General features: G+C 56.0%; 2 protein-coding genes and 1 non-coding gene across 10 annotated transcripts; all 3 read right to left on the bottom strand.

Moving 5' to 3' along the window:
* Nucleotides 1–978: 978 nt before the first annotated feature.
* TRNAR-CCG (transfer RNA arginine (anticodon CCG)) lies at nucleotides 979–1,051 on the bottom strand. Its single transcript has one exon. It is a non-coding gene; the product is annotated as a tRNA-Arg (tRNA).
* Nucleotides 1,052–1,613: 562 nt separating this feature from the next.
* Nucleotides 1,614–7,907, bottom strand: LOC109578325 (caspase-14-like). Of its 7 annotated transcripts, none has more exons than XM_070779529.1 (11): nucleotides 7,196–7,907; nucleotides 6,757–6,923; nucleotides 6,248–6,677; nucleotides 6,047–6,135; nucleotides 5,049–5,159; nucleotides 4,748–4,915; nucleotides 3,959–4,181; nucleotides 3,521–3,637; nucleotides 3,054–3,128; nucleotides 2,484–2,587; nucleotides 1,614–1,878 (listed from the first exon to the last, which is right to left on the bottom strand). In XM_070779529.1, exons 2-11 carry the CDS (start codon nucleotides 6,829–6,831, stop codon nucleotides 1,765–1,767), a joined length of 1,506 nt encoding a protein of 501 aa, XP_070635630.1. In that variant the 5' UTR covers nucleotides 6,832–6,923; nucleotides 7,196–7,907; the 3' UTR covers nucleotides 1,614–1,764. The 7 variants fall into 7 exon arrangements, with proteins under 7 accessions (XP_070635630.1, XP_019842955.2, XP_019842956.2 ...); XM_019987396.2 differs by lacking the exon at nucleotides 7,196–7,907 and having other exon boundaries at nucleotides 6,248–6,443; nucleotides 6,537–6,677; nucleotides 6,757–7,108; XM_019987397.2 differs by lacking the exon at nucleotides 7,196–7,907 and having other exon boundaries at nucleotides 1,614–1,770; nucleotides 6,757–7,122.
* A 113-nt stretch (nucleotides 7,908–8,020) lies between these two features.
* ZNF213 (zinc finger protein 213) lies at nucleotides 8,021–18,748 on the bottom strand. Of its 2 annotated transcripts, none has more exons than XM_019987401.2 (6): nucleotides 18,565–18,748; nucleotides 11,511–12,010; nucleotides 10,777–10,900; nucleotides 10,215–10,279; nucleotides 9,887–10,010; nucleotides 8,021–9,559 (listed from the first exon to the last, which is right to left on the bottom strand). In XM_019987401.2, the coding sequence occupies exons 2-6, from the start codon at nucleotides 11,907–11,909 to the stop codon at nucleotides 8,901–8,903; spliced, it is 1,371 nt and encodes a 456-aa protein (XP_019842960.2). In that variant the 5' UTR covers nucleotides 11,910–12,010; nucleotides 18,565–18,748; the 3' UTR covers nucleotides 8,021–8,900. The 2 variants fall into 2 exon arrangements, with proteins under 2 accessions (XP_019842960.2, XP_070635631.1); XM_070779530.1 differs by lacking the exon at nucleotides 18,565–18,748 and adding an exon at nucleotides 13,763–14,071.
* Nucleotides 18,749–20,338: the final 1,590 nt, after the last annotated feature.

Here is a 20,338-nt window from a genome sequence, read left to right as displayed (position 1 = left end):
TAAAATGATGGCTCAATCCTGGGCATATTCTTTACATTAAAAATTTAAATATACATTCACACTAATCGACTCTTGAGAGTCCCTTGGACTGCAAGGAGATCCAACCAGTCCATTCTAAAGGAGCTCAGCCTTGGGTGTTCTTTGGAAGGAATGATCCTAAAGCTGAAATTCCAGTACTTTGGCCACCTCATGCAAAGAGTTGACTCATTGGAAAAAACTCTGATGCTGGGAGGGATTGAGGGAAGGAGAAGAAGGGAACGACAGAGGATGAGATGGCTGGATGGCATGACTGACTCGATGGACGTGAGTCTGAGTGAACTCCGGGAGTTGGTGATGGACAGGGAGGCCTGGCGTGCTGCAATTCATGGGGTCGCAAAGAGTCGGACACGACTGAGCGATTGAACTGAACTGAACTGAACCATTTAAGGGTATATTCACTGCAAGAAATCGAAATTACCTATTATAATTAAAAAAAAAATTTTAGTGTTTAAATATGTGCGTAACATTTTATTTGCCATTTTGACCATTTTTAGTGTACATTTTAGTGGCATCAGTTACATTTACCGTATTGCGCAACCACCATCACTTCTATCTATTTCCAAAACTTTTTCATCACAATAATCTTTTATATTTTTAAATGCCCCCGACCCCTTGAGGGTGGGCCACCCCGCAAAAGTCCAACCCCTCATCTGTCGCAGTTCTAGTCATCTGAACTGTATTCATGCAGCCAGTCGCCCCTGGGCTCCTGGGACTCATGGCCGGGGTTCCAGGGTCAGCAGTCCGCCCGGGTTTGATCAGCGTGGGTCTCCCCACAGCGCCCAAGGGTTCACCTTGGGGTTCCAAGTCTCTTAGCAGCAGGGATGCATCTGAGGGGCAGGAGGGAGTGTGGCTGACAGCCCGAGGGTCCTAGGCTTGCGTAAGGAGCAGTTGGGAGGCACGGAAAATTTTAAATCTAAGGAGGAAAACTGAACGCTGCAACGACCACGAAGGGACTCGAACCCTCAATCTTCTGATCCGGAATCAGACGCCTTATCCATTAGGCCACGCGGCCTTGCGAAGGATGGTCTCTCAGCTTTTCTCATAAACCTTTTGCAAGCGCCTGCGTAGTGCCGCCCCTAAGTGCGCGTGCGCACACTGGCCCGGCGCCTCGCCCCCGGGGCTCCTGGTGAGCCCGGCTCTGAGCCCGCAGCTGGGCGGCGCGACTGAGCACCGCTGAGGTGGCCGTGCAACTCAGAGTTCGAGCCCGCGTGACGCTGCCCAAGCCCCTCCTGTCCCCAGGGTTCCTGATCTCTTCTCCCACAGCCCCAGGCCCACGCTGAGGCGGGGCTGCCCACTGCTCCCGCAGCCCCTTTGCTTCCCCTATCGCAGCACCACTAAACCTGCCGTCCAACCCCGTCCGCGGCCCCAGCGTGCGGTGCAGGTGGGGTGGGGGTGCTGGGAGGGTGCTGTGGACCCTGGACTTCCCCTTCCCAGGACATCCAGCGCCGCCCAGCCCACGTGGGGCTTTCTTAGCCCCGTCTTCCCCCGGTGGGCCCAGCCTCCGAAGTGCCCGGCGCTTCATACATCATCTCGCTTATTGTCCTAGTTCCCTGCGTGCGGGCGCTATTCACGTGTCCAGCGATCACCACGTTTATTCCATGCCAGCCGAGCCTCCTGTGTTATCGCGCCGTTTTTAGGAGAGGAAACCGAGGGGTGGACGGGGTCACTGGCGGTGCTGGTGTGCGGCCCCCCACTGTCAGCACTCCTGGGTGGCCGCAGGCGCGGTCAGACCTGCAGGCAGAGCCGGCGCCTCAGGGAGCTGCGGATCTCCAGACAGGCCTTGCGGCGGTCATCACAGTCGGGACCCAGCACGTCCAGCTCACACACCTGCCGATTGACCTGTGTGGACCACACTCAGCCTGTGTCCAGGACGGCCAGGTTCCCCACGCCCGCGCCCAGCCTGGCACTCAGTGTATTGTGAGGCCTGGAGTTTCAAGTGCTGCCTTGACATCTTTGGGGCTCACAGGCCCCCTCGGTTTCCCTGCTCTTGTTAGATGTGCCCCCCACCCAGCAGGGAAGGCCCCTCTCGCGGCTAGTTCCCCCACCAACCAGATCAGATGCCCTCCACCCCCTCTCTCATCCTGAAGGGCTTCAGTTCCCTGCCAACCTGTGAAATTAGTCCAACAAGTACCCCACATCCTGCATGTACAGGGCCTGTGTCTGCAGCCCCTGCTGGTTCTCTCTGCTCCCCAGGGCAACCCCGAATGGCCTGTGGGGCCCAAGGTGGCCTTGTCCCCCAGCTGTGAGCACATGTGGCTAATAACTGCTGGCCGTGGCTCTGTCCAGTGCCCAGTGTTGTGTGTTCAACTATCTCATGTTTCTGAGGGCAAAGGACTTCCTCCCTCAGCAAAAGGATGACTAGGAGGTGAGCAGAACACCGGAGCTGAGAAGAAGGCTGAGTCCAGTCCCTCTCCCCAGGCCACCCCCACTACCCCCCAACTCACCTCAGTCATCAGCTCCAGGAGGTCTGCCTTGGGGTCAGCTCTGAGGACCTCCACCAGCGTCTGGATAAAGTCTGAGCCCTTCTCATCCCGATAGGCCACACAGCCTAGGCCAGGGGTCCAGGACCAGAAGGTCACAATTGGTCCCCTCCCAGTTGCCTTCCAGTCCCCAGGGGCCTTTTGTTAGTGGAAGAGGGGGCAAGCACACAGGACCCCAGGGTTTGGGGTAGGGAGCAGCGCCTTCTTGCTTCTGGATTAAGTTGTTGCTCAAGGTTTGTGGAGTGAGTATACCATGGACTCGATGTCTAAGAAACATTTACTGTGAACCCACTACGTGGACCTCATGGACCTTACAACCTAGACGAGAGGAGTCAAGTCAAGTGCTTAGCAGAGCCAGCCCTCAGTTTGAGCTCTCCATGTTACTATTGTCACAAAAAATAAATATGGAAGAAAGATGGCTTAACTGCAATGGGGCTGCACCCCAACAGCCAAGCCCCAGATGTCCCTAACGCCACTTCAGATCTCTGGCCAGGAGGTTGGGCTCTGTGTAACTGGGTTTCATGATGACCTTACCTTCAGCGGCTGCATAGACCATCAGCACATCTGCTTGGTTAGGGCTCCCTGGAGTGGGGCCCCTGGAGGACCTGCCTGCAAGAGGGACCGACACCTTTTACCCAGCATCCCAGGACTCCACCTTCCCCGAGGGCCCCCTCAGGTCCAGCTCAAGGGCACACAAAGCAGTAGAAAGAGTGCAGGGCAGGAAAGACAGATCCGGTTTCAAATCTCAGCCTTGCCACTTACCAGCTGTGTGACCTGAGAAGAGCTATTTTCCCTTCCTGTCTCCAGGGCTGTTTCGGGCTCAAGCAGGGGGAAAAACTCTCGATTTTCAAAGGTCCTTACCCTTTAGGAAGGTTTCCCTTCCTGTCCTCTTGGCAAAGAGAGGAGAGAGGTGGCAGCAGGATCCCAGCTCAAAGCCCCAGAAATGCCCTCTGGCAGCTTCCCCACCAGCCCTACCCAAGCCCTCCGGTAGGCAGACCCACCTTGCACATCAGTACAGACGTGGAGGACATCGGCCTGGGAGGGGGTGGCTGGTGGTGCCCGCAGCCAGCGTCTGAACCAGGGGAGAGCTGCAGGTCCCACGCCCGCATCTCTGTGCCCTGGGGATGGAGGGGACAGTCAGGTCCTTTCACTCAGAAGACACCCCAGGGTGCTTCCAGGGTTCTAGCCCCCAACCCCCAGAGCTTCTGGGCCAGCCTGCCAGGCCGGAAACACTCAGAACACTAAATGACACGTGCTGAGGGTGAAGGCTCAGGTTCATGGACATGACCTCTAGGAGAGGCTGGGAGGCGGGCAGGAGAAGGGGAGTGCTCAGGCTTTCTGGAGGAGGTGAACAACAAGTCCTGAGAGGCTGAGCGCAGGATGAGGAGAGGAAGGGCAGCAGGAGGCAGGCCTCCAGGGCGGGCCCGGGGCCTGCTCACCCCCACGGCAAGCCTGAAGCAGGAAGATCTTGGGGCGGCCCCGCAGCGCCCCGCAGTGGCTCAGCTCCTGCACAAGCACCTCCAGCTGCCTCTCTTGCCCGTCAGCCCCCAGGAGCTGCCCCTGAGGCCCCCCGTGGGCCATGAGGGCCACAAGGGCACAGCTCACGGGGCCCCTGTGGGCGTCCAGCCGCTTCCGGAACTGGGCCATCTCCTCCTGGAAAGTCTGGGAGTGGGGCATGAGATCGGGCCTGGGCCAGTGTCATGGCCTCCCTAGTACCTGGTGTCCCCTTCCTGGGTGGTTTCTGTAGCCCTCAGCCCACACTACCTCCCACCTCCTGCCAGCCTCAGGCCCAGGGAGAGTAAGACCTTTTTTTAACCAACCCCCCTGCTGCAAAGCCTGGCATGGCCTCATTGGAGGTGATGTGGATCCAGCTTCCTGCAGCTGGTTCTCCGATCACCACGGAGAAATTGCACCAAAAAGTTAAGGGCCATGAGGGGAGAGCAATGAGCTGACAGCTGTCTGGGAAGGAACGAGAGACCCTCCCAGGAAAAGCCTGAGGGTCCATCTAGAGCCTTGAGCAGGGGCCGGCGTGAGAGGTGGCAGCAGCCCGGGAGACTGGACTTGCAGGAGCAGGGAAGTGGGTTCGCATAGATGCATGCATGCAACAGGGAGGCTGGGGGTGCATTTCTGCCCACAATTGGTAAGAGGCCCCGGACAGAGTCCCCAGGGTCTGGGTGGGGGGTACCCTTCCTTCAGAGGACCTTCAGAGGTTCTGGGCTTCCCCTCACCTGGGCTGTAGGGTCTGTCCTCAGGGTGGTCTCGAAGCCCAGGGCCTGGCACAAGCCCCCCAGCGCCTCCACATCGTGCTGGGCCCCCAGCCGGCCCTGGGTCACAGCCAGGAGGAGGGCGGCCCTGGCCCCGGACAGGTCATACTGAGCGCTGGGGCCGGGCTCTGGCTACAGACAGGGCTAAGTGGGTTCAATGCAGTCGGAGGACCTCCCGGCTCCTTGCCCCAGCCCAGGTCTCCCCGTGCCTCCATCCCATTCAGAACTGCTGCCATGTGGTTGGACCCCTGCCCTGCCTCCTCACCTCGGGCCCCCAGGGCTCCACGTTCCCTAGGCATAGTGCCCCCCGCAAGGAGCTCCGAAGCACTGGGCAGTAGGCAGCCCCTGCGGACTCTTCAGCTGTCCTGGAGAAGACCTAGGGGCAGAGGACTCTTCAGGCGGCCACTCTGTGGGAGTGCAGTTATGGGGGTGCCCTGGCTCCAGGGAACAGCTTGGCCAGGCTCTTTGGGATCCCCTGCCAGAATGGAGGGAGGAGACAGGAAAGAAAGGGAAGGCCCGAGGGAGGTCCTAGTCAAGCTCAGGGTCACAGAATTCCAAGACATGGATGGCCGCAGGGAGACAGTGGCCGAGCCATTAGGCACGCTGCTCCCTGGCCCAGCACCGAGGTGGGGTGCTCCCAGAGTGGGTCAGGGCCCACCCGGGAAGGCCCGTGGGGTGGGCGCCACCTAAGGAGAACTGTGGAGCAGAGCTGGGGCCCACCCTCACCTCTGGGGTCAGCCAATGACCACCCACTGCCCAGTGAGAACTTTGGGCCTCAAGACCAGACCTGATTCCCAGGGACCCACAGGTCTGATGGGACCGTCATGGCTGGGTGAGCGTGAACAGGGGTGGATGGGAATTCAAGCACCCACCCTTGGGTGATGAGGGGCACAGCTGATGCCTGGAGGGTCTGTGCCAGGCTGGGATGACAGGGGGGGGGGCAGGACTCCAAGCAGAGGAGCAGCCTGGGCAAAGGCACAGAGCTGAGCAGATGCTGGAAAACCTGGGGTGCCCTCAGTGGGTTGAGGACAGGCATGGGAGGGGATGGGAAGTGAGGCTTAGAGGCTGACGCCCATGTGTAGACAAGCCTTATTGTGGCATGAGTGGGGGTAATGGATTCAGGTGGGGATGAGATCGGGCCTCAGCCAGGGTCACAGCCTCCCCAGTACCTGGAGGCCCTCCCTCTGGGTGGTTTCTCTGGCCCCCTAGAGAACACATTGGCGCCGTCGTACCCCTCCCGGGACGCCCCTCCTGGGCCTTCACCTCCGTTAGCAGCTGCAGCAGTGACCAGTGAGGACGGCGGCCGCAGAGCTCGCCCAGGCTGGCGAGGAAGGCCCCAGGCTCGGGGACAGCTGGGTGGAGAAGCAGCAGCACACGGGCCTGGAGGGAGGGTCTCGGCCCTCCTGCCCACCCCACCCCCACTCTGTTCGGCCCCCCACCCAGGGGCTCGGCCGGCCCACTCACCCCCGGGAGCGCTGGAGAGCAGCAGGAAGACCTTGGGGCGGCCCCACAGGGCCTTGCAGCGGCTCAGCTCCCGGACCAGCTGCTGCGACTGCCTCAGCTGCCAGGGGCGGGCCACCAAGGCCACGAAAGCACAGCCCACCGAGCCCCCATGGGCATCCAGCTGCTCCCGGAACCTCGTCAGCTCCCCACGGAAGCCCTGGGGCAGAAGCGAGTGCCAGCCTGAGTGCAGGGAGGCCCCAGGCGGGGCTGAGGGCAGAGGTTGGGGGAGTGGGGGCAGGTGAGGGCTCACCTGGACGGAGGCCTCCTGCCTCCGGCAGCTCTCAAAGCCCAGGGTCTGGAACACACCCTCCAGGAGAGCGGCTGTAGAGGCTGACACCTCAGGGCTGCAGAGGGCCAGGGCCACCCTTGGGTCTTTCACGCTGTACTTACCCTGGGGAGGCAAGGCCAGAGCTGGGCCGGGGTGGGGCTCAACCCGGAGGCAGCGAGGGGCTAGGCCAGACAGCACCTACCTTTCTTCCCAGGCTCTCCTGAGCATCGGCCACCTGTGAGGCCACCTGCAGGGTCCCAGCCACCAAGAAAGCCATGGGGATGATGTCGGGGCTTCCTTCGAACAGCTTCAGTGCCAATGCTCTGGGTCCCAGGGCCTGGCCTCTCTCCGAGTCTTATTCCATCAGCTCTGTTTATGAGAAGAGTTGGACTCTGCCCCCTGCCCTGGAACCCTGGGTCCTGGACACCCCTAGGCCCTGGTCTGTTCCCTGGCTCCCATTGGCTACTTCCTGCCTGGCACTAACACACCCCCACCTGCGCCAGGAGCCTGTGCCCAGTCTATTCTTAGCTTCTGGCCCACCTGCTATCTGATCTCGTTACACTCCAGTGTCTCCCTTCTGAGCCGCCACCAGCACCGAAAAAATTCATGCCCTGCCCCCGCCACCCACCACCCCTACTCACTCATTCAGGGCACGTATAGGAGCCTGCCCACACAGCAACTGCCAGCCTGGGGGCATGGGGAGCAGCGAAGGCACCGCCCCAGAGGCAGGAAACCCTGGCTGGACTCTGCTCTCCAGGGAGAGCCCCGCAGCTTCACTGGGGAAATGGGGTCCGTCCAGCAACCTTGGGATGAAGCCTGGGTTACGTGGGGGCCAGAGAGGCTGGCGCACAGACTGGGGGACAACACATCTTGTCTCGGCTCACCCCCACTGTCTTGTAGGTGGCCCCAAGGCCACCACCTGCTGAACTGGAAAGGACCTGGCAAGGGAGAAGGTGATCTCAGCACACACCCACCAGCTCCGCAGGGGCCCAGGCCCGGGCCAGGCAGGGGAGGGTCAGATGTGAAAGTCTGCTTGGTGTCCATTTCATCTCAGCAGTACTCCCTCCCTAGGGTCCAGCACAGGGTCCAGGCAAGAGCACGAGCCCCTGCCCTGGCCAGTCACGGGCTCCAAGTTGTCTCATTTCAAGGGACAGAGCGCGGGCCCCAGTGAAAACCCCGGCCCCCAGTTAGCCGCCCACTCTCCTGCGGGGTAGGGAGGGGTGTGTCGGCTGTCCCACCGTGAGCTGTCCTCAGGCCGGGGCAGGCACTGGCTGACACGGGGACGCCCCCGAGGCTCACGGCAGCCCCTGGAGCCCAGGCCACCCAGAAGCTGAGACGGTGGCCCCACCCAATGACGGTCCAGCACCAGATGCTACAGAACCACCAGGTCAGGAGGCCCAGGATGAATTCCAGGCCCCTCCACCCCCCACTCCCAGCAGCCACCAAAAGAACAGGAGAAGCTTGGAGAAAGTTTCCATGTTTATTCTCATCTTTCTGCTGCCCTTCTAAGGCCAGCTGGGCCAGCTCGTTGGGAGGGCCTGTGGTCAGTCCCTGTGAATGCCCTTCTGCAGGGACTGCAATGCCTCAGGAGTCAGCAACAGCGTGCCGACAGAGCACTAGCATGAAGTACCGTAAACCCCGAGATTCGAGGGGGTGGGGGGCAGCAGAGGCAGCCAGCCTCGGCCGGCCCTGTTCTTCGTCTGCACAGTTGGCCTCTGTCCCTGGAGCCCACGCCGCCCTCCCCAGCTGGTGGAGGGTGACTCTCGGGAACTCAGCTGGGGGCAGGTTGGCTGAGAGCAGAGGCGGGCAGCTTCTGGGCTGCTGGGACAGGCCAGAGAGGCCAGTGCCTGGACATGGAAAGGGGTGGAGGCCAGCAAGCCTCTGAACCCAGGATCCACTTCTTCACAGGTGTGGGCTGACCCCTCCCCCGACCCCCGACCCCAGCAGCACCCTGAGGCTTAGCCTCCCTCCCACAGGAAGTCACAGGATGGCAGGACAGAAGGCCTGGCCCATGGACCCAGCCCAGAGGCTGGGAGCAAAGAGCCACGGGGCCAAGCAGGGCTGAAGAGGGCTCTGGGATGGGGACTCCAGGCCCTGCCCGAGTCCTGACTTCCCTGTGTGCCAGCCTCTCCCCCGTGCTCAGGCCACCCGCCTGCAACGTGCTGGGGCTCCAGGAAACGAGGGGCAAGAAAAACCTTGGAGCATTAGAAGTCTGGCAGTGAGGTCACGGAGGACTCCATGCCCCGAGGCGTCAGCCAGGGTCCCAGGAGGGCAGGGCCGCCGGTTCCGTGAGCGGGAAGCCACACTGAGATGGTGGATTCGGGTGGGTAGGTCCCGCTCCCGTCCTCAGCCCACAGGCTGGGCCATCTTGGCGTGCAGGCTCTGGTGGGCGATGAGGTGGGCGCGCTGCTTGAAGCTCTTGTCGCACTCACCGCAGCCGAAGGGCCGCTCGCCCGTGTGCACGCGCCGGTGGTCCAGCAGGTAGGAGCGCAGTGAAAAGCTCTTGCCGCAGTCGCTGCAGCCAAAGGGCTTCTCGCCCGTGTGGATGCGCTGGTGGTCAGCCAGGTAGGCGCTGCGGCTGAAGCTCTTGCCGCACTGGGTGCAGGAGAAGGGCTTCTGGCCCGTGTGCACGCCCTGGTGGCGCACCAGATCCGAGGAGCTGCGGAAACTCTTGTCGCACTCCTGGCACTTGTGCGGCTTCTCGCCCGTGTGCGTGCGCTGGTGGCGCGCCAGGTCGGAGCCCCAGCGGAAGCGCTTGCCGCACTGGCCGCAGCTGTGCGGCTTCTCGGCCGCCAGGTCCCGGAGCTGCCGCCGGTGCGTGGGCGGCCGGCCCCGCCGCGCCCCCACCACCCGCCCCCGGGGCGCCCCCGGCCGGGCCCCACCCTCCCAGGCCTCGGCCTCCTCCGGCCTCCAGGATGCGGTCTCGTTGCCAGCAGCCTGGTCCGGGAGCGCCGTCACCACCTCCTCCAGCCGGGACTTCTCACTGTGGCTCCTGTGCCCCAAACCTGCAAGGGGTAGTAGGCAGCCTCCTAAGTGCCATGCGGTTCCGGGGCCACAGAGGAGAGGAGCGGGAACGGGGCTCCGGGCTAGCGCCTGGGCGCTCAGTCTGACAGCCCTGCGCTCCAGAAGACCAGCCTCCATGCAACGGGGACATGAGAACGACGGCAGAGAAACCGTTTGGAGCACCCAAGGGGTTTGCCAGGGTTCCGGAACAGAGGTATTTACTAACTACAGACCTAACCGATCTACCGCACCTTCCACTTACTAACTACAGGCTTAAACAATCTATGCCTGGGATCCCACCCAGAGCCCCGGCTGTGCCCAATGCTTACCCAGGGCAACATTCCGAGAGTTCTCCCTTTTTATGTCCCAGAAGAGATCCCTCTGGGCAGGGTCCAGGGACCCCCATTCTTCCCGGGAGAAATAAAAGGGAATGTCTCCAAATGTCACAGGTCCCTAGAATGAGGTGAGGAAGCCCAGCTCAGAGTTGCCTTGCTCAGGACTCCCCAGGCAGGTATGGGTGGAGATAGGAAGGGCGCTGGGATGGGAACAGGATGGGTCCTGGCAGGAAAAGGATGGATGGAGGAGGCCTTGTGAGAAGGAGAGATCCATTTCAGGGACTCATCAGGGTCAGAGGGGACAAAGGGATGGGTAACTCACCCCAGAGGCAAAGCAGGTATCTGTCGTCTCTCTGGTGCTCCCCTGTTTAAGAGCTGGAAGCTGGGCTGTGGGGAAGAATGGAGCCTCAGAGAGCCTGGCCCAGGCCGGCAGCAAGGGCTCTCACATGCTGTCTTTCTCACACATACACACACACACCACATGCCTTACACACACAGACACCCATGCCACACACACACACACACACCCCCCCCACATACACACACCATGCACACACCACACACAGACACACACACACATAGACATACGCCATGCACACACCACACACACACCATACACCACACACACGCCTTATACACACATGCCACACATAGACACATACCACAGAGACATACACACACCACACACACATGCCTTGCACACACAAAGACACACCATACACACATGCCTTGTACACACACACACCACATGCCTTGCACACACACCCACATACACACACCCTGCCTTGCTGGAACAGAAATACCCTACCTGCTCCCCTTAGGGTAACACCTGAGAAGGACTCAGGCCCCTGACCAGCCACTCTGCCACCTTCAAGCTTACTCACCACCACGGCTGTGCGGCTCCCAGGGTACAGGTGGCCGGCTTCGTGTCCCCGCCCTCCAGGGAGGCCCCTGGGCCTGGGACCCCTGGACTGCAGCCTCAGGTTCCGCCCGCTCTGAGGGCACATCCTGTGCAGGAACCACAACACGCTCATCAGCATCGAGACCAGACCGGGGAGACAGAGTTTAATCCCTGGGAAGGAGACACAGGACACATTCCTCAGGAGGCTGGGGGTGGGCAAGGTGGTCAGCACGGAGCCCCCAGGGAGACCAGAAGACACTGGGCAGTGTTATCTCCCCGACCAAGCATGAGGCAAGGACCAGCCTCCAAAGGCCAGAATCAGAAAGCCACTTAGCAAGGGGCCGTGGTGGGAGACCTTCCTGTCAAGGGCAAGACCCCACTCCCAGGCAACACATCAGCATCTCCCCAGATGCCTCCCAAGAACACAAATAAACGTTTGCAGATCCTGTGGAGCCAAAAGCTGCTTTCTCGGAACATGCCTCCTCTGGTCCTGCTGCTGCCCTCCAAAGTCACCAAAAAGAAACCAGATTCATTTGGATGGTATCTTTCAGAAAGGCCACACATTATGACAAGCTCCCGTGGACGCTCCCTCGGCTCTCCGTGTCCTCTCCAACCCCCGCCTCTGACCTATGGAGGACTCATCTCTAGGGAGACAGCCAGCTCTCCTCAGTTCACATGCCATCCAGGTGCCCCCAAGGTGGGGGAGGGGCCCCTCACCTGTGACCAAGCTTTCACTGGCTGCTTCTGCAGGTCTTCCACCAAGGCGACAGCCTCCTCGCCACTGCCTGGACACCGCTGGCACACCCAGTCCTGGACGCCCAGGGGCAGCACGCTCAAGAACTGCTCCAGCACCAGCAGCTCCAGGATCTGCTCCTTGGTGCGCAGCTCAGGCCGTAGCCAGCGGCAGCAGAGCTCCCAGAGCTGGCTGAAGGCCTCGTGGGGCCCGCCTGCATCCCCGTAGCAGAACTGCCGAAAGCGCTGGCGGCACACCTCTGGGTCCCCGTGGTCCTCTGGCTGGGCAGGGTCCTGCTCCCAGGAGGAATCTTCTACCTTCACGATCAGAAGCCCTTCTCCCTCCTCAGGGGCTTGGTCCTGAGGCTCTGGGGGGGCTGCCATCGCCCTGGCCTAGGGCTCAGGGCCAGTCAGCCTCAGCCTGGGTCTTCAGTCTCCCAGAGGGTTCCCCAGTGGCAGCGGGGCTGGCATCTGGACAGGCACTCCTGGGGAAAGAGCAAAAGAGTGGGGCGGGGGGCGTGGTATATGAGCAAGCACCGGCCTGGAAGGACGTCCAGGGACTCTAGCTCCAATTCCTCCTGACCCTAGGGCCTTTATAGGCGCTCCTCTGATGTTTAGCTCATGCTTCTCTCTCTCTCTCCTCCCAGTACAGGTGCAAGGCCCCTTATCCTCAGTTCCCAAATCCCAAACTCCCAGGTTTTCACCACCTGGTCTACTGACGTGAGATGAGCATATTTATAATTTCCTTTTATCCCAGGTAATGTAAATGTTCATATGTTGTATGGCAGAAATATTAATGTATTTGTTCAGTTCATAAAAATTCATCAAGCTGAATTCTTTTTTTTTTAGTTCCACCAGTTTATTGCTACCAACCCATCTCCCACAACCCTCATGCACACGTGCTCAGTCACATAACCCCATGGACTGCAGCCCGCCAGGCTCCTCTGTCCATGGACCTTTCCAGGCAAGAATATTGGAGTGGGTTGCCATTTCCTTCTCCCAGGCTGAACTTCTGATGTATTTTCTGTATATGATTCTTCAATTAAAAAAAAAAAAATTCTTTTAACTGGGAATTTTGTGGTTGGTTCAGTGGTTAGGACTTGATGCTTTCACTGCTAGGGACTTGAGTTCAATCGCTGGTTGAGGAACTAAGATTCTGCAAACTTTGTGGTGCTTCCAAAAAAAAAATTTTTTTTTAAACTAATGTTTTGATTACTGAGTGTTGTCCCAGATTCTCCTGGTAGTGTTATTGTTATACAATATATGTGCTGTATTATCTTTCTCAATCTGAAAACTTAATTCCAAAAGAGACACCACCTGGAGCCATCCATTATCCATAGATACACATGAACATGACACATACTTATACCTTATTGCAACTCTACACCACAGTGAAACGTGTGTATTTTGGGTTTCTACAATTGCTTTTTTTAAAAGTAATTTTTTTACTTTTGGCTGCACCGGCTTTTCTCTAGTCGTGGAGACTGGTGGGGCTACTTTCTAGTTGCCCTGCGCAGGCTTCTCATTGAACTAGCTTTTCTTGTTGCCCAGCACAGACTCTAGGGCACAGGGGCGACATTGGTTGTGGCACTTGGGCTCAGGAGTTGTGGCTCCGCGGCCTGTGGGGTCTTCCTGGATCGGGGATCCAACCCATGTCTCCTGCACTGGCAGTCGAAGACTCTTGGCCACTGAGCCACCAGGGAAGCCCTTTAATTGCTTTTTTTGTTTCAAAAAAAAAAGTGATTATGAACCATTGTAATAAAAGGAGGGATTTAAACAATACAGTAATACATCAAAGAGAAATTCTTCCTTCCACATTGCAGCTGCTCCCCCATCAACAGTCTGACAGCTGACCTCCCAAATCTTTCCCGGAGCAATTACTGGAAATGTATCCACAGAAATGGGGGGAGGGGGAGGGAGGGGAGTGCTTTGTGCGTGTTTTTACATAAATGAGTTCTTACTGCAACACGGTTTAGTAATCTGCCTTTCTACCTAATAATGCTTCTTCAGCAGCCACTCTAGGAGATCCTGCAGTACGGATATACTCGTTTCTTAATGAGTACCCATCCCAGCTGAGCGAGGCACTCAGATCGTTTCCAATTCTTTTCTACTATACGCGAAGCACGTCCTTTACTTTATTCTCCTACTCCTTACAAAACCCCTGAAAGGTACGCTCTCCACGCTCATCCGCCAGTGACCGAGGAGGAGGCTCCGCTCGGAGAGAGCCAGGGACTCACCAGAGTCGCTCAGCAGGACTCGGCAGTCGGGAGCGCGGACCCGGCCGGAGCCCCGCCAGGGTCCCAGGAGCCTTGCCTGCCCGGAGATGAGAGGCGGAGGGGCGGGCGGCTGAAGCGACGCCCCAGGCTTTCCCCTCCGCACCTCCAAGCGGTGCGCGGCCCCTTCGGCCTAAGCCTCCGGGGGCCGGGCCGGGCCGGGCCGCCCAGAGACCGGTACTAAAACTAAGGAGCCTGGCGGGCCGCGCCGCCGGTCCCGCCCCTCTCTAGACACACACCGCCCACAACAGCCCAGGCGATCCCAGTTTCCGCCGCCTGCTCTGGGTGCCGGAAGTTCGCGCGGGGCCCGCTGGGAAGCGACATAGCGCACGCGTCGAGGCACGCACTAAGCACTACACTCCCCAGGAGGCCGTTCTCCCACTATACCCGCCTTCTTTCTGACGGATGACCAATGAATGGGCAGAATTCCCAAGGATGGCCAATCAGAAGGCAGTGACCCATGCGCAGCCGCACCCATTCCCCCAGTCTGAGGAGACTCGCACTGTTTTCATCTCTCTTGGTTTTTCAGTTTTTTGGGTGCTCCTCTGGCCCCTGAAGGGCGTAAAGGGGAAGCCAAGACTGGCCTGGTGGGCAGATACATGGCTTATCCGAGCTACGAGTGGGACGCCAGCTCCGCCGGAAGGGATGCTCAGGCGCGGACTCTTCCGTCAGTCCTTGGCATTTCCCGCTCCAGAGTGGGTCGAGTACTGGGGGGACCGTGGTCCAGGAGCTGGAGCTCGGCGCTGGGAGACTCCTTTATAGCTTATAGGGTCCCGCCCAAGCCTTCATCTGCTCTTAGTGGATGCTTGCTGTGAAAGTAGTTCAGTGAGGGGCGGGGGACCTCCGGCGGCGATTCTTTGTCCCTGAGAGTCGACCAGGGTCTCTCAGCCGGACGCGGCCGTCGGCGACGCTCACCCCGAAGGACCCCCGCCCTCTGCCACCGATAGATTTGACTGAAGGACAGCGGGGCTCTCCGGGCTGGGGACAATCTGAAGCATGGGGGCCGCATCGGAAAAGCTTTGTACATCTGTCCGTGCTTCCACCCTCTTACTCGTTTTGGAGATCTGAGGCTCCAAAATCTTTTTCTGAAGTGGAAAATCCTTTCGTGTCTGGTTGTTGTTTGATTTTGCAAGAATTGCATCCTTAGTGTAGGCAAGAAAATAAACTTGTCAAGGTATCCATATCCACAAAGCTAGCTTCCTCAGTCAGCTCACGTGGCACTCCATCAAAGTGGTTTTTCCTAACCCTATGTAAACAGCTCCTGCCCCCTACCTCCCCCCGCTGTTATGCCTCTGCCTGCCTTATTTTTCTTCCTAACCTTTATCACTACCTGATGTATCTGTATAATATTTAAATCCATTACTCGACTATAATTTTCACAAGATCAGACTTTTCACTGCTCTACTTCCATCACCTAAAATATTGTGCTCGGCACAGTATTTGTTGAATAACTAAAGATAAAAATAACTGAAAGGATATCTAGTAAGGTCATTCATAAATAAGCACTATTAATATTTCAGTGTTCTAAAAAATATTTCTAGTATATATCTGGAATCGTTCTATTTAAGTTATGTTTCGTTGGCTCAAAAGTCTATCGAAGGTATGTTTCCAAAGCAGCATTTATAAATAAAATCCATCTTGCAAGCTGCACAGTATTCCAGAGCAGGAAGGTTCCATATTCCAGTTAAAGTCTCTTACTCGTGGACACTTTGGTTGTTTCCATTTTCCCGTATTTGTAGATCTTTACTGCATACACCTTTCTGTATTTGTTCGAACAACTTACTGGACGGGATGAGCCCAGTCTGTTCAATTGAGACTGATGACGTGGATGTTATTGGGTCCCTCGCCGCCCCCTACTGGCCCCAGTGGAGAACGGCACAGGAGGTTTTTTTGCATTGTGGCCTTAGTGTTCTTCCAACGCCCTCTACTGACAAAGACTAACATCTAATTGGCTGGCGAAGGAGAAACGTCTAAGAATCTGGCTCCATTATCACAAAGAAGGACCAAAGGGGTTTACTGGGGGGGGTCTGAGAGACAATAAATTAATAGCCGGCACACCGACCAAATACTCTATTGGGCATTCCTGGTAGTTGGTAAATTATTCGTATGTAGTTATATTGAAGTTGACCATCTTATTGCATTTTCTTTTCCTTCTGATAGTTTTATTTTTCTAGCTAGAAAATATAAATATATATTGTAAAGAGTAAAATTTTTCTTTCCATAAAAGTTATATTCATTTCTAGAATTTGTACTTATTATTTTTCTTTGTCGTATAGCATTGTCCAGAACTCCCAAAGTGTTAAAAATCAGGACAGGGACTTCCCTCTGGTTAGGTAAAACTCTGGACTTCCAATGAAGTCAGCCGATGTTCGAGATCCCTGGTCAGGGAACTAGATCCCACATGACACAACTAAGATCCTGGTGCAGCTAAAAATAATAAATGAATGAATAAAAAGAAATAAATATTGAAAAAACTCAGGACAGCAGGCATCATTGGCTTGGGTAATGAAAATACATTTTGTTTGTCTCTGATATATATTTCCATGCTTGTATTATGGAGCATCTATTCTCATTTGAAGAAGAACTAGTGGTTCCTCAGTATCAGTTTTCTCTTTCAATAGTAAGTTTTCAGTGGGCATGTGGCCCTTAAAAATAAAGAATATGTATTTCCCAGTCTACTGCATTGAAGTATGGCCATGTATTTGTACTGAAGACAATGATACATGAGCAGATGTGCTGTATGTATCTTACTAGAAAGGGGTTCTATCTTCCTATTCTCTTTTCCCCAACTGCTAGCAGGAATTTGGACATGGGGGCATGGACCATGCAGATGACACTAACCCTATGGGTGTCAAAGCAAGAAGGTGGAAGTGCCTGGATTCCTGATAATTGTGGGTGGATTTATGCCCAGATGATGGTGTAAGAGAGAAACAGATACTGAGATTAAGCCACTCTTATTTTGGATCTCTATTTTAACCAGAATGTAAACCCTAACTAGCATTACTGCCTACTAAGAGTTTATCCTTGCCTGGGAGATTGCATGCACAGAGGAGCCTGGCAGGCTACAGTCCATGGGATCTCAAAGAGCCGGACACAACTGAGTACACGCATGCACACACAGAGTGCACTTTATGCAGGGTAGCTGATTTCCCCACCTAAAGTCTTTTCCCATCTCAAGCAAATAATGTTCAAATCCTTTGACCTGAGTCTCTCTTCTCACCCAGCCTACTGGAAAATTGACAGTGGTCCTAGTGCCTTTCCTGTCAAACCTAAACCCAAGCTAAAATCAGGTTTTCTTCCAGTCTTTAAAGAAAAATGGTAAAAATACATATTTTTTATTTTTATAATTTCCCTAGGGGATACTGGATATTCAGAATTTCTATGTGATCTTGACTAAATCTTGATATTATGATTTTTCTAGGAAATCATCCCTTTCATCAACAATTTCAGATTTATTAACATGAAGTTGTACATAATATTCCCATTTGGTTAAAATTTTAAAAATCGGCACATATGGTTAAGTCCCACTGCTTGTTTGGGGTCAGTGAGGTGAGATTTTAACGGTGGTGGGGCAGCAGGCTTGGAGGAGTCTAGGTATCTACTGACTTTGTGGATTAGGGCTGCCATGCCAGTCCTGCCATAAGCTACCTCCAGCCCACCTACAGGTGTTGTCTTAAGAAATTCACTTCTGTCTTGTTTAAGATCATCTTTACTTTGGGTCTCTATTATTTGCAGTTGAACTGAATCCTGATTCATTACCTCATAGGGTTGTTATAAAGATTAAATAAATGAGAGAATACACATAGACTACTTAGCCTAATACTAACTTTTAACACAAGGAAACACTCAATAAAGAATGGTTATTCTCAGGGAATTATGCATCACCAGGAGCCTGTCAAACGGTCATGCCACAGGAAAGAGGACTCACGCACGAAAGACAGCAGGAGTTAGGACCTCCCAGGCATCTTTTCCACTTTCCCTGGAAGATTTGAGCCCAGCTTGTTCTGGTCAGTGGCCTGTTGGATCTTAATCATTAGGGCTCAACTGGCGCTTTGTTAGTTGAGAACAGAAAAACTGGCATTAGTTCCAGGAGGTGACAGGCACAAGCCACAGAGTCCTGCCTCTGCAACCCAGGCAGGAAGCCTGCCTGATCACACATCTCTGGATGGCCGAGGAGCATGAGAATGCGGACGCCACGGTAGGACCATCTTCAAGAACGCCCGTTCTCCACCCTTCACACAAGACACCAGGGAGAAATCGCAGGCCACAGCCTCTCTCAAGTCTCACCTTTCTAACCAACCCCCACCCCTCCCTTCCACTACTGGTGTCATTTCAACTCCTGGAACACCAATCTCTTTCTCAGGGCAGGGCTTTTATCCGTTCTGTTTCCTTAGCTTGGAAGGTCCTACCCCCAAAGCCTGAACGTTCCTTCCTGGGAGGGGCCGTCTCCGACAACCAGTACCTAACATCCTCCCTTACTTCACCCGGTTCCTTTCTTTCTGGCATCTGTCACTACTTGAAAGTAATGTATATGTCATTTATACGTTTACACTGCTTGTTAGTCTCCCTTACTAGAGCGGAACCCCTTGAGGGCACGGATCTTGTCTGGCTTTTGCATCGCTTATTCTTCGATATTTAGCAAAGGACCTGGAAGGCACGTTTTCATCTCGTATTTGAAAAATGAAGGAGTGAATGCAGCAAAGCCCGTATTTAACGTTTCTTCGCCCTTTACCATCCACCCCTGCGCGCCACTCATCACCACGTACCCCTCCAGTATGGACTGCCTCATTTTACCCGGGTCCCAGCAAAAGAATCAAGGTCTTCTTCAGGCCGTTTCCACACCCGACTCTTCCAGGCAGCCCAGTTAGGCCCTGCTCTAAGGCTCAGCAGGTGTTAGTGTGCCGGCAGGAGGCGTCTGGGCTCTCGCTGAGCTCCTGTACCGGGGCCACGACTCACCGGCTACCGTGCACAGGCCAGCCATTTCCAGGGCCTCATGTGGTCTCTGGGCTCGGGCTCCCGGGGTCTCTGGGCAGCAAATCTCAGCTCTCCGCAAGAAGCTAAGCTGGAAGCGGCTGTGGCCCGAGCCCTCGCCTTCTGTCCGCCCCCTCTCTAGGACGGCAGGAGGTTTGGAGTCTCGGTGGTAGGCCAGGGGCCTGAGCTGAGCGGAAAAGACAAAGTTCCAAAGCCCAAAGCGTCGACCAGTTGCCAGGCAACCGTGCGGCGTGGGGACGTGAGGGGGAGCGGATGCCTAGAGAACAAACATCGGTCGTGATTGGTCACTTTTGCTGGAGCCCACCCCTACTCCGCCTCGACACTTGACTGGCAAAGGCCAACGTGGGAGGGGCGGGACCTTATGGAACCCGTCCTCCTGGATATAAGGCGACACCCAGACCGCCAACTCTGCGAGGTCACACGAGTTTGGGAGGAGTTTCTCAGGCTATTGCAGTGCTGAATCAGCCGACGTCCCCGACCCGACCCGGCCCGGCCCGGCCCGGCCCGGCCCGGGGACGGCATTATGCCTTTAGCAAGGACTTGGGCCGGGGAATTCCCTGGCGGTCCAGTGGTTAAGAACTCGAAGTTTTCATTTAATTTCATCAAGGCCAAGGGTAAAACAGGCAGGTAGGCTCAGGCAGGGCAAATTACAAAGGACTATAATGAAAGCTGAGCGCCGAAGAATTGATGCTTTTGAACTGTGGTGTTGGAGAAGACTCTTGAGAGTCCCTTGGACTGCAAGGAGATTAAACCAGTCCATCCTAAAGGAAATCAGTCCTCAATATTCATTGGAAGGAATGATGCTGAAACTCCAATACTCTGGCCACCTGATGTGAAGAACCAACTCATCTGAAAAGACCCTGATGCTGGGAAAGATTGAAAGCGGGAGAAGGGGATGACAGAGAATGAGATGGTTGGATGGCATCACTGACTTGATGGACATGAGTTTGAGTAAACTCCAGGAGTTGGTGAAGGACAGGGAAGCCAGGCATGCTGCAGTCCATGGGGTTGCAAAGAGTCAGACACAACTGAGAGACTGAACTGAACTGTGCAAAGAGGCCAAGGAGGTGAGAAGTAGGAGCAGGAGATGGCATCAGCTTCAGAAAGGACCAGGAGAAGTAGGGGGTCCCTGGTAAGTGAGAAATCCTCACTGGATTGAAGCTGGGACCCCAGGGATGCAGGTGAAAATGTGCAGCCACAAAATGCAGGCCCTAGTGCCTGAGACAGGAGACAAAGTAGGCAGAAGACACTGAGCATGAATTCCCATGCTGACTCTGCCCTGCTCCCGACTCCCTAGGAAAAGAGGCATGGCAGGGTCCAGGGCTCAGCAGGAATACCTAATGACAACAGCAGCAGAAGTGGCTGGTTGGCTTCAGGTTGGAAACCTCTAGATTCTGGAATGGGTTCCAAGCCAGGTAAAGGCTGGGGAGGAAGGTGCCTTCTCAGAGGACTGAGTGAGAATGCATAGTTGCCCCGGAAGGCTCCACTTTCCCCAAGAGTCCAGGATCAGCTTCCAGGGCCCCATGAAAGGAAGCTATAGGCTGTCGC

Source organism: Bos indicus, chromosome 25 (assembly GCF_029378745.1).
Source record: "Bos indicus isolate NIAB-ARS_2022 breed Sahiwal x Tharparkar chromosome 25, NIAB-ARS_B.indTharparkar_mat_pri_1.0, whole genome shotgun sequence".
Taxonomy (NCBI): domain Eukaryota; kingdom Metazoa; phylum Chordata; class Mammalia; order Artiodactyla; family Bovidae; genus Bos; species Bos indicus.
Note: the sequence above shows the minus strand (reverse complement) of the source record. Positions and strands in the feature narration are given on the sequence as shown.

Excerpts from the sequence above, each read along its gene's own strand:
- LOC109578325 (XM_070779529.1), bottom strand. The coding sequence starts at position 6,831 with ATGGCTTTCTTGGTGGCTGGGACCCTGCAGGTGGCCTCACAGGTGGCC. Across the intron at positions 6,678-6,756 it reads AGGAGAGCCTGGGAAGAAAG|GGTAAGTACAGCGTGAAAGA; the intron begins GTAGGTGCTGTC and ends TTGCCTCCCCAG. Across the intron at positions 5,160-6,046 it reads TGCTGCAGCTGCTAACGGAG|GTCTTCTCCAGGACAGCTGA; the intron begins GTGAAGGCCCAG and ends CTCTGCCCCTAG.
- ZNF213 (XM_019987401.2), bottom strand. The coding sequence starts at position 11,909 with ATGGCAGCCCCCCCAGAGCCTCAGGACCAAGCCCCTGAGGAGGGAGAA. Across the intron at positions 10,901-11,510 it reads CAGTGAAAGCTTGGTCACAG|GATGTGCCCTCAGAGCGGGC; the intron begins GTGAGGGGCCCC and ends GTTCCTGCACAG. Across the intron at positions 9,560-9,886 it reads CTCTCGGAATGTTGCCCTGG|GTTTGGGGCACAGGAGCCAC; the intron begins GTAAGCATTGGG and ends TACCCCTTGCAG.